The sequence below is a fragment of the Erythrolamprus reginae genome, chromosome 2, assembly GCF_031021105.1.
Source record: "Erythrolamprus reginae isolate rEryReg1 chromosome 2, rEryReg1.hap1, whole genome shotgun sequence".
Classification (NCBI taxonomy): Eukaryota; Metazoa; Chordata; class Lepidosauria; order Squamata; family Dipsadidae; genus Erythrolamprus; species Erythrolamprus reginae.
In genome coordinates, this window is record NC_091951.1 from 62,219,098 (window position 1) to 62,232,366 (window position 13,269).

Genomic DNA, 13,269 nt, shown 5'->3' on the forward strand with positions numbered 1-13,269 from the left:
AACTCCCAGAATTCCCCAGCCAGCATTTGCTGGCTGGGGGATTCTGGGAGTTGAAGTCCAAATATCTCCAAGTTGCCAAGGTTGGGAAACACTGAACTAGACTACAGAAATGACCACTAGATGGCAGGAAATACTGTATAGCCATCCAGATTGCTTTTGCACATGTAGTATTAATTAAACTCTAGATATGTTTATGGAAACACAGCTAAGTGAGCAGTCTGCTTCAGCTAGCAACATGTTTTCCAAAAAAAATAATTAAAAAAAATCAGCACAATGTTTCTTACTCATAAAGCACTAAATTGTTAAATAGCATTGCCTGAACTGTTGCAATTTCAAATTAGTAGTGTGAGGGTAATCCAAGGAACTTCATCAAAATATATTATAAGTTTTTAAGAAGATGTTGGATAACCATTTGTCTGAAGTAGTGTAGGGTCTCCTATCCAAGCAGGGGGTTGAACTAGAAGACCTCCAAGGTCCCTTCCAACTCTGTTGTTGTTGTTGCTGTTGTTATTATTATTAATTATTATTATTATTATTATATTTCTTTTATTTTGATCTGTTTCCATTGTGATATTGGCCCCCCAAAATGTCTCTTTGCGGTTGGTTTTTTCAATAATCGCACCCAGTGATAGGTTAGTTTGTCCTTCTTTTGATAAGTTTTAATTGCCAAGCAAAGAAAATCTTGTTGAGGCTTTTAATTACTCAGTCTTTTAAATTAATTTGGATGGTTCAATTATAAGCTGCTACTGCTATTTCTGAGTTGCTGTGATTTTGCTTTCATTTAAAAGTTCAATTGATAATGATTAACCTAATTGGCCATTCCTAATTTCATTGAGTGTTATGGTGAAAAATGATTCATTGGAATAAAAAGTATTTTAATAATTACTTTAATACAAATGCAATCATATTGTGAACACATTCAAAGAGAATTATTTTAATATAAATCCTTCTATATAGTTTCTCCCTGAAGATTTCATAGAAATAGCTCTTTAAAAATCTTTATCTGAAATAAGGACATCTTCAAAAACAAATTTGTTCATACAGAAAAGTATTACTTGATAATTCGATGTTCATTCTTTGATTTTTGTAGTTATTTTGGCTTACTGGAAAACACCCATCATTACTTTACACTTAAGACAGTCTGAATTGTTACTCAGAGAATAATTGTCTACCCAGAGAATAATGGGTCCTCACAAAGAAACTGGTTTAAAGTTCCATACTAATATGGACATGTGTATGAATATACCATATTATTTTTAATTGTCTTGCTACTAGGCAGACTGTGGTTTAGAGTTTAGATATCCAGATACCTGACCTGGATTGCCAAACTGAAGGATTTAAGAGATGAAGAAATGTGATTCTTTCTTTCCATTTAGAAAGCCAAATGAACGGGTTCCAAATTTGCAGAGGAATGCACTAACATGTCCATTGGGTGTGATGTCATTAGGACTCAGGGTTTTTGTTAATAAAGAGTGAAGATTTAAAGAGTAAAATAGCCTAATACATAACTCATATTTTTCACTTTTTGGGGTGTGTCTGTATGGTGTGTTTTGAATGGGAAATCATGTTGTTGAATTTCATCAGATGCCGCCCCGAGTTCGCGGAGAGGGGCGGCATACAAATCTAAATAATAAATAAATAAATCTGATATTGCTTTTACGGGTGTAAGATGATTGCTGGATCACATATTACCCATACATACAATACAAAATTGTTCAGTTAATGGGGGCTGAATATAAAGTTAGGTGTTAGCATTTCAGTTATTGAGGACACCAACGTATGAAATTGAGCCCTTCTATGTTTTTTAACTTGTTTTTGGTGACTAATAGCACCCATAGCATTAGCTGAAATTTCAGCATTACAGAACATAGTACTTACTCCTCAGGTAAGAGGTATGGATCCAGAACTGGTGGGGTAGGTGAGCCCATTTTGGTTAAAGCCATGATATGTTCAAAGGTAATCTCAGTTTGAGTGCCTATGTCTACCAAGAGACACTCATGAGAAGGACTGAAGATCTTGGTGCGTGGAGTTCTTCTTAGGACTTGCACTACAATGGGATCTTTAGCTGTTTTAAAGGCTTCTACGGCTTGATCGTGAGTGGCCTTGGACAAATCTTTTCCATTTACCTGTGAAGGGAGACAACAAAACCAGAAAAAAGGCAAGTAAGAACATGGCTTCTCTTTCACTGAAAACTTTTATGAAATAAACATCCTCCCCTATCTTCCCATCCCTGTAAGGATACATGCTTCTCTAATGGATGAACTTTGATTTTGAAACCCTTCTACACCTTTGTAATATAATGATGGTTGGGCTAAACCTTATGCAACAAGGCTTTTCTTCTGCTGGCTGCTTCTAAAATGTCTAAGTCAATTTCCTTTTCAACAGCACCCATGCAAATATTGAAGGGGTGAATTAAAGCATCTTGCCCTGTTGTCCACATTGTCAGATGTGAACATGTTTAAATTGTTTTGGTTTGGCATTGTTTATGGCACAAGAAAAATCCTTCCTTCCTCCCTCCCTTCCTTCCTCCCTCCCTCCCTATCTTGTTTGTTTGTTTGTTTGTTTGTTTGTTTGTTTGTTTGTTTATAAATAACTTCAAAATGGACTGTGGTCCATATTAAAAGGTAAAGTAGGTATAAAAAGGTAAAGTAGGTATTAAAAGGTAAAGTAGCTGTATTCATAAATAACAGATAAAAGTCTTAATGACTTTGGAACTTCCAGATTCATTTTCAACTTGCCATGGGAAGTTATTTCTGTAGCTGATCAGCTAACCTGTCAATTATAATATTATTCATCCCTATGTTTGTGGAACAGAGAATAATTAAGGTATACATGGTCTAGACTTCTATATTAGAAAAATATCCTGATAATCACTGTCATGCAACTGCTTTTGTCTTGGCTGAAAATTCATCTGGTTGGAGATGACCTTAGATTATTTAAGAAACCTATTAAAAATTGCTGGGTTACATCCCCCCCCTTTTAACTAGCACTTAGCAATAGGAATTAGACACATATACCACTTCACAGGGCTTTTCAGCCCTCTCTAAGCATATTGCCCCCAACAATCTGGGTCTTCATTTTACTGACCTCAAAAGGATGGAAGGCTGAGTCAACCTTGAACCAGTGAGAATTGAACTGCTGAACTGCCGGCAGCCCAGCAGTCAGCAGAAGTAGCCTGCTGTAGTGCATACTAACCATGGTTCTTAAATATTCCTTTGGTTATTGTTTTGGCTAGTTGTCAAAACATTATGCAATTTCTATTTCAACTCTCTTTGAAGTGAAAAAGCATTTTGTTGTGACACCTATTACTGTTAATTCATAGTGAAAATGCACTTCAGAGATACTCAGCTGAAAGAATTAAGCTGCATGAACATCTGGTGCATTGTCTAGTAGAGGTGATGCCTGTCAAATATCATGTATGGCTCTGCCTGCTTTCCTCCATCATTTCAAAAGATACTTCAGGCTCCTTTTCTTATATCCTTTTTCCATTACATTTTCTTCTCTTAATGCTCCAGTACATATCCAGGGAATGTCTATGGAGATTCTCAATCATGGTTGTCCCAAAGGTGCTTTTCCAAAAGGCAGCTGGACTTGGTTGGATTTTTTTCCTTGAAAATGTTTTATTCAGTGAATAAACTGAATGGTAAGGTGTCTATTAACTTTCCTTCCATTCATTCAGAACTGACAAAGCTTCTTGGATGATAGGCAAAATGTTTTCAAGGGAAAGAAAACCCCAAGAAAGTCCAGTTGCCTTTTTGGAAAAAAACACCTTTGGGACACTGAGAATATGTTCAAATGTGGCTCTAGTCCCCCTGTATTCCTTGGGGATGTTTATTAAAAAACAGTCCCAATTTATGAAGGTTGAAAGACAAGGTTGCATATAAGTTCCACTACTTTTTAATCTTATTTAAATGCATAATCCAAGCACTTGCTATTTCGGTCTATCATCCATTTATTTTAGGCGATTGTGCGATTTTAGCTTTACAGCTTTACAGTATGCCAAACAATGCAGTTATTATTGTCTATTTCACAGATGGGAACAAGAAAAGCACTTAAAGCACTAGCTTTATTCTGTACAATACAAAAATCCATCAATAAACTATCAGAAAACCAAAGTTTTAGTGTTAACATAAAATCCCCAAGTGGCAAATAAATGGGACTCAAACTGAGCAGGTATGACCTATAAATATATTACTATCATGCTTCTTCGTCCTGGAATTCTCTCTTTTTTAATTGGGCAAGTGTCACAGTGTCTATTTCAACAGCTATTGTATGATTTTACCAATCAGACGGAACCTATTTCTCAGGCACAAGAAACCAGTAACCAGAATAGAATTCAAAAATGCTACTTTTCATGGTACCTATACAGCAGAATCTGATCTACCAGTTGTCAAGGCAAATTGGAGCTAGATAAGAGTCAATGGAATTCATAGGGGGATTGGATTTAGGTCTCAGGTCGCAGTGTAATGTCATCAAACTTACAATGACCTCACTTGCAGACTCAGCCTGGTCATCTCCTACCCTATTATATCCCTGCAGATTGCAAGGGTTTCCAAGTTAAGGTAATCCCTTGGCTTCTTCAACACTCCAAATATGCTGTTTTGCAAAATGTAAAGTTCATGAAAACTAGACATGGTTGTTGTTGTTTTCTTATCTTCTGATAAAAATTATGGCCACCTACCTGAAGTTGCTTACTAAATAATAACTGCCTATAATCAATGATGCATGCACATCACTAGTCTCCTTTTCATAGTTACTCAAAGGAAATAAATAATGTGGAAGGAAATAAATCATATTGAGATCTGAAAACATACTGGAATTTAGTCCGGCATTAGGGTACATATTTATCAAGAAAATAATTTGATTTAATGACTTTAAAAAAAATAAAAGTATGTAAAGAATGCAACTAGATATAGAAACAATTGGGAGGAAAAAGTAAAGATAAAGAGAATATTTGATCAGGAATCTCTAAAGCCTGATTTATCCTTACTGTGGAAGAATCATCACAGTATATAGAGATATATCTTAATATATCACTGCATTCACCTATGCTTTGGCAAAGCAGGACATGATGGTGCAAATATATTTCAATTCAACAGTGCCATAAAAAACAGTTTTGTTCATCCATGATTTATCTGTTTTGCAGGCTAAAAATACTTCACTGTCCAAATGGCTTTTTCACACCAAACACTCTTAAAGAGCCCCCTAATATATACAGCATCTTTGTAACAAGTTTTGCATTATTTCAGTGCTAACATCAGTTAGGGAGGGAATGACTTGCAATACATATGTACATGTCAATTCTTATTCCAAAACATATTATAAACATTATTGATAAGAGATTGATTAAACCTTCTTTGCAGAAACACTTGACTGCTCTGTCTGCGTGTATCTGTATATATTTTGATTAATTTCAAAATTTACATCCATATAGATTAGCTTTCACTTAACAGGTATGACTTGGAGATGTAGGACATATAATTCCCAGAACTCCTCCAATCTGAAACTTGTCAGATATGTTTGGTTTGCAACTCTGATAACTTTGCTTCCCTAGCCTGATATATCCTACATAAGTGGAATTTGGTAAATCCCAACATTTACTGGCCAGCATGGTTTTCCACCTAAACATCTGGAAGAGCACCACCTTGAATGGTGGTGGTGCCAGCAGCATTCACATCTTCCCATTTTGGCAAAAATACCTGCTGCAATTCAGGTCTTTGAATGGAGATGTAACATGGTACAGGATGTCAATCTATTAAGAGGACAGCAAGTCCATCCTGACATCATTTTGTTTTAATTGGCTAATAGGTACCTGAAAACAGGATATTAGTTTTCCAGAGGAAAAGGTTTTCATAGAAGGGAAAAAGAGTGTTGCTGGGCTGGCAAATGAGAGAGTAATTAAACAAATAATCTCCCTTCTCTCTCCCCTTTCCTCCCTACCCTCCATCTCTCACACATAAATACACACAATTCTGAAGGAGAAGTGCCACAAATATGGAAATAGAATGAATCACTTAGCTTCTAATCACCCCCTCATGAAGTACTACAAAATTCCTTTAACAGTTTGTAAACAGAAATTTTAATTTTATCTTTTATCGGAAACAAGAACCTTGGGTATCACTTGACTTGATTTGAGAGGGTCTTAATGTATCCCAGCAAACTAATAACAGCTTGCTCTGAAAGGAGGACAGAATTCTAGACTTTACCACCCTTGCTTTACCTCTTCCAGGAAATGGGAAGAGTTCAAATGCATAATGTGCCTGGAGCTCTGTCCATAGTCCTGAAAATGCCATTCCCACCAGCGTTCTTCATTTTATCCTGACCATCTGGGTTCACTTGTCCTAGACGGCTTTTGAGTCGAATATTTCTGACCTGCCTATGAACTTTGGCAGAGAAAAACAGGACAGTCTTGAACACAATAAATGTAGCTTCCAGAGTTCCTGTACAATTAAAATACAGCTCTGATCCTTGGAAGCAGGAAAGGATACAAATATAATATATAAGTACTTTTATGATTTGTGAGCTCTAAATTATAGCAGAAGAACAAAGCATCTCAGGGCAACATAAAGGCTAACAGATTTATTGTAGCATATGCCTTTGTAGTGTTGTACTTTCACAAAACTTCTGCCTCAATAAATATGCTTGTCTTTATGGCATCACAATTTATTCTTGTTGGTGTTGCAAGATGGCTGCTTCTCTGCAGCTAAAATGCAGTGATCACTTTCTCCATGTGATATTCTTCATTCCTCTGTTGCAGTGGTGAAATCCTACCAGTACACTCCAGTTTGGGCGTATGGATAGCAATGGCCGCTGATGGTTTGTAGAACCTGTTTAGTTCTGGAAACATGGACAAACATGCTGTAGTCTTTAACTCATTTCATTGGGTGGCCTGAAATGGGTCCCAAAGGGTTAATAAGTGCAAGTGATCTTGGTGCTTCAGAATATGATGGATGATCTCCGGTGGGCCCGGGACAGGGGCTTGTCCTCTGTCCTGGTGCTTCTTGACCTCTCAGCGGCTTTCAATACCATCGACCATGGTATCCTTCTGCACCAGCTGGAGGGATTGGGAGTGGGAGGCAGTGTTCTTCAGTGGTTCTCCTCCTACCTCTCCGGTTGGTCACAGTCGGTGTTAGTGGGGGGTCAGAGGTCAACCTCTAGGTCTCTCCCTTGTGGGTACCTAGGGGTTGGTCCTCTCCTCCCTGCTATTTAATATCTACATGAAACCACTGGGTGAGATCATCCAAGGGCATGGGATGAGGTATCATCAGTATGCTGATGATACTCAGTTATACATCTCTACCCCATGTCCAGTCGGTGAAGCAGTGGAAGTGATGTGCCGGTGCCTGGAGGCTGTTAGGGTCTGGATGGGTGTCAGCAGGCACAAACTCAACCCTGACAAGATAGAGTGGCTGTGGGTTTTGCCTCCCAAGGACAATTCCATCTGTCCGTCCATTACCCTGGGGGGGGGAATTATTGACCCCCTCAGAGAGGGTCCACAACTTGGGTGTCCTCCTTGATCCACAGCTAACATTAGAGCACCATCTTTCAGCTATGGCGAGAAGGACGTTTGCCCAGGTTCGCTTGGTGCACCAGCTGTGGCCCTATTTGGATAGGGAGTCACTGCTCACAGTCACTCATACCCTCATCACCTCGAGATTCGACTACTGTAATGCTCTCTACATGGGGCTACCTTTGAAAAGATCATGCAGAATGATGCCGCGAGAGCAATCATAGGCTTTCTCAGATATGCTCATGTCTCTTCAACACTCTGCAGCTTGCACTGGCTGCCGATCAGTTTCCGGTCACAATTCAAAGTGTTGGTTATGACCTATAAAGCCCTACATGGCATTGGACCAGAATACCTCCTGGACTGCCTTCTGCTGCATGAATCTCAGCGACCAATTAGGTCCCACAGAGTTGGCCTTCTCCGGGTCCCATTGACTAAACAATGTTGTCTGGCGGGGCCCAGGGGAAGAGCCTTCTCTGTGGTGGCCCTGGCCCTCTGGAACCAACTCCCCCAGAGATTAGGACTGCCCCCACTCTCCTTGCCTTTCATAAACTCCTGAAAACTCATCTATGTTGACAGGCATGGGGAAATTAATATACCCCTTAGCTATTATAATTTATGTATGGTCTGTTTGAACTGTATGATTATTTTTATAAAGGTTTTTAAATTGTTTTTAACTATTAGATTTGTATATTGTGTATTGTCTTGTGGTGTTCCGCTCCGAGTCCTCGGAGAGGGGCAGCATACAAATCTAATAAATTATTCTTACTATTACTATTACTATTACTATTAGAAACATAGAATAGAAACATAGAAGACTGACGGCAGAAAAAGACCTCATGGTCCATCTAGTCTGCCCTAATACTATTTCCTGTATTTTATCTTACAATGGATATATGTTTATCCCAGGCATGTTTAAATTCGGTTACTGTGGATTTACCAACCACGTCTGCTGGAAGTTTGTTCCAAGGATCTACTAGTCTTTCAGTAAAATAATATTTCCTCATGTTGCCTTTGATCTTTCCCCCAACTAACTTCAGATCGTGTCCCCTTGTTCTTGTGTTCACTTTCCTATTAAAAACACTTCCATCCTGAACCCTATTTAACCCTTTAACATATTTAAATGTTTCGATCATGTCCCCCCTTTTCCTTCTGTCTTCCAGTCTATACAGATTGAGTTCATTTAGTCTTGCCTGATACGTTTTATACTTAAGACCTTCCACCATTCTTGTAGCCCGTCTTTGGACCCGTTCAATTTTGTCAATATCTTTTTGTAGGTGAGGTCTCCAGAACTGAACACAGTATTCCAAATGTGGTCTCACCAGCGCTCTGTATAAGGGGATCACAATCTCCCTCTTCCTGCTTGTTATACCTCTAGCTATGCAGCCAAGCATTCTACTTGCTTTTCCTACCGCCTGACCACACTGCTCACCCATTTTGAGACTGTCAGAAATCACTACCCCTAAATCCTTCTCTTCTGAAGTTTTTGCTAACACAGAACTGCCAATGCAATACTCAGATTGAGGATTCCTTTTCCCCAAGTGCATTATTTTACATTTGGAAACATTAAACTGCAGTTTCCATTGCTTTGACATTTTATCTAGTAAAGCTAAATCATTTACCATATTACAGACCCCTCCAGGAATATCAACCCTATTGCACACTTTAGAGTCATCGGCAAATAGGCAAACCTTCCCTACCAGACCTTCCCCTATGTCACTCATAAACATATTAAAAAGAATAGGACCCAGAACAGACCCTTGTGGCACACCGCTTGTAACCTGTCTCTGCTCAGAATACTCGCCATTAACAATAACTCTCTGATGTCTATGCTTCAGCCAGCTTGAAATCCACTGAACTATCCAGGGATTAAGTCCAATCTTCACTAATTTATCCATCAGCTCTTTATGTGGAACCGTATCAAAGGCTTTGCTGAAGTCCAAATAGGCAATATCCACGGCACCACCTTGATCCAACACCTTTGTGACATAGTCAAAGAAATCAATGAGATTAGTCTGACATGATTTGCCTTCAGTAAAGCCATGCTGATTTGGGTCCAATAAGTTATTGTTTTTTAGGTGCTGATTTATCCTCTTTTTGAGTAGAGTCTCCATCATTTTAACTACAACTGATGTCAAGGTAACTGGCCTGTAGTTACCAGCTTCTTCTCTACTGCCCTTCTTGTGGATAGGCACAGCACTGGCCATTACTATTATTATATACAGCCACGGCCTGCGGCTCCTTTTAAAACCTTTTCTTTTGCGGAGGCACAGCTTGACAAGTACAAGCGATCTTGGTGCTTCAGAATGCCTCGTCGTGGCTTGCGGCTCCTTTTAAAAACTTTTTCTTTTGTGGAGGCGTGGCTTCACAGCCGCTCGATTTTCCCTGGCCGCGTCTGGACCAATCCGTGGGTGGTATGCATTTTTAAATATTGGATTTTTAGATTGTAATTTTAAATTTAATTAGATTTGCCATTGTACTGTATTGTTTATATTATATGCCATGAACCGCCCGGAGTCCTCGGAGAAGGGCAGCATACAAATCTAATAAATGAATAAAAACAAATAATTAAATAAGGGGGGTAGGGGTTAACCAAAGTCTTCTTGAGATAGGATACACTTCTATGTGCCTTTAAGATACAATGTATAAAAATATTTTAAAACCTTCTGCTGATTCAAATGACATTTTTAACTACTGTATAAATCAATCTCAAATGTTTCCTGGACCAATTTCTATTAGGATTCTGTCCTCCTGGAACTAATGGAGATACTTACATTCTCTCTTAGTGTTTTTTTGATATCATCAGCCTTGGTATCCTTCTAGATCAAACATGGGCTGGATGTGTCGTGTGTTGGCCATGCTCATGCCCATTTTAGCAAAGGGGGGGGGGAAAGTCCTGATACATCATCTGATGCCACCATGTCGGTGCGAGTTTGACACCCAGTTTTGATCATCTGGTAGGATTGTTTTACATTGCTTCTATGTAGATTGTGCACAGAATATGGTGCTAAGAGACTATTATTTAACACCCATCACCTTCTCTGGCATTTCTGGGGTCTATCATGCCTTCTGCACTTTTTCAAATAGATGTATGAAACTGTGAGGAATGCAATTCAGAGCTTAATTTCAGTAATAAACTAGATGAAACAGAACAAGCCGAACTTAAAACAACTTCCCAAGAAGACTGAAATGGCCTGGGAAAAACCTGACCTTGAAGAATGAGTTGGAATTTACTCTGACTTGGGTTATAGCCCCTCAGAAGTAGCAGATCAATACTTGATCTCTAGCTGATCTCTCATACTTGATCACATGATCACCTTCCCACTTAGCATCTGACAAGCAAAGTCAATGGGGAACACTGGATTTCCTTACTGGTTGCATGAGTTACTTAATACCACACCAATTTGCTTAACAACTGTGGCAAAAAAAATAAAAAAATAAAAATCAGAAGTGACACACTTAACAACCATTTTTCTTAGCAACAGAAATTCTAGTCCCAAACTGTGGTCATAAATCCAGGACTATCTCTATGCTGTTTTATTGTTTTTATTGTTCCTGCATGGTTGCAATTCCTACCTGTTTTTGTATTTCTTACGATAAAGCTGTCAATGCATTCAAGGGACAAATGATTATTTTTCTCACACAACTTACTTTTTTAAAAAATTAAGACTAAGAGGAAGTAGAAGAAAAAGAAGTAGAAGGTAGACTGTATAGTTCCAAGTTTTAGCAACTTAACCATCAACCAAGCATCATAACTATTTTACACTGTCTCTCTGGCACATATATATGTAATTGCTTACTGGGTATAGTATATAAATAGAATAAAGAAAAATGGAAGGAGTAAAGAAATGAGGCATATAAAAGACAGGTTCAGATAGATTTGGAAAGAGAGAAGAAAAATGGGCAAATTAAGGTGAGCATGCGGAAAAAGATGCACGAGAAGAGGGTTGAATGCATACGTGGGATAGTAGAAATAATATGCACAGAAAATGCTGTGCTATGGCAAAAAGAGAATGAAAATTGGGAAAAAATGGGAAATTAATAAAAAGAGATATCTGGGTCAGCTGAGGCAGTAGCATTGCCCTTTTAGATTAACAGAAATGGAAAAATGACTCTCAGGGTGACCCCAGCTGGCCACATTTCATCCAGAAAGTGCAGCCAACCCGGGAATTAATGTATTTCTGTTTTTCTGCACTCTCTGGGTAAATCAGTGGTGTTGGTTGCATTTGCAAAAATATAAGACAAAGGAATGCTCAATTTTGTTCCGGTCAAATTAAATGTCATTAACTCACTCAGTTGAGCACATTACTATTTGTACTGCTGTAAAATTAAGCTCAATTCAGTTAGTGGAAGAAATGCTGATTGTGAGCAAAGTTTTATTATTTACCATAAATGAAATGTGAAATGCTAATGCCTGAGGTTTAGTTGTGATCTTTTCCTTAAAAGACTAAGCAATTAGGGTGACAAAGCAATCAGAGTTAAAGCATACAGAAACAACCCATGTTATATCGAGTGTAACATGCCGAGATCACTGTTAGCAGAAAAACACTTAAATACTACTTGGTCTAAAGTTAATGAAAACGATGGAAAGTATTCTTTAGCCAAGTCTTCTTAAAACAAGCGCTATGCCGGAAAATTCTGCTATAGATTTTTTTTAAAAAAATAATTCGATTGGTTCTTATTCAATTAGAGAAGACTTTGCTTTCAGAATTTATTTTAACGAAGAAGAGCTTTTTGATAAATTTCTCAGTGGCCTCATAGAATAGTTGCACTGAATTAGGCCCTCATTTCAACAGCTTTTTTGCTTTATTTATTTATTTATTTATTATTTGGATTTGTATGCCGCCCCTCTCTGAAGACTCGGGGCGGCTCACAACAAGTGAAAAAACAATCCAATACATAATCCAATTAATTAAAATATTAAAAGTTTTTTTTAAAAAAACCTTGAATTTGTTTTGCTTTTAATTGGTGTAAGTCATTGACATTTATTGATTAAGTAAGCAGTACTGCCAACATTTATTTGGGTTTACTCCAGGTTAAAGACGGGAATGCCTGGAAAAAAACTTGGGAAAATGGGGAAAAAAACTGTCCTCCCCACTTTTTCCCAAATAGCTTCAGAAAAAGCAAAAAAAAAAGGGGGGGGACTCCCCCCCTCCCGGTGTTTCTATCTCTATTTCAGGCACGTGTATCCATCTGCAACATGCATGGGCCTTGGAATTCAAGAAGAATGCTCTGTACTGGAACTATAACATTACCAAACACAAATGAAAATTTAATAAAGTAGCTTTTATATCTGTAAGCAAAAAAGAGGTTTCACCATAGTTTTACTTAGGTTAGTCATGGAATACCTACCATTATTATTATTACAATTCATTAAACTACCGTAATTCATATTCATTTCAGAATCCTGCAGGGCAAATGAACTGTTGTTCATAATGGCTATACAAACATATTAATCACATACGTGATTAGATGTGGTCATGTGGAATATCACATGGTGCTTTCGCTGAATTTATTTAGTTCCTAAGCTGGAGTACCCTTCACTACTGAGATTATCTTTCCCAGAATTCCCTAGCCATGTGGGAATCAAAAGACTTTGGAGGATATATATAAGAAAAGTCTAATTTACAGTGAAGGCTATAGCTACACTACTTAGTGGTGGAGTAGCTATAGTTACGAGGAAAACTGCATGTGTGGAATACAAAGGTACCTTGAAATCAGTGATGAGTTGCTCCGGTTTGAACTGGTTCTTAGAACCAGTA

General features: G+C 38.1%; 1 protein-coding gene across 2 annotated transcripts in view; it reads right to left on the bottom strand.

The window, feature by feature from the left end:
• PDZRN3 (PDZ domain containing ring finger 3) overlaps nt 1-13,269 on the bottom strand; it is a 255,607-nt gene that overhangs the window by 38,827 nt on the left and 203,511 nt on the right. For both annotated transcript variants that reach the window (XM_070738250.1, XM_070738251.1), the window contains one exon: nt 1,879-2,126. In XM_070738250.1, the coding sequence (XP_070594351.1) occupies nt 1,879-2,126 (248 nt within the window). The remainder of the gene's footprint in view (nt 1-1,878; nt 2,127-13,269) is intronic.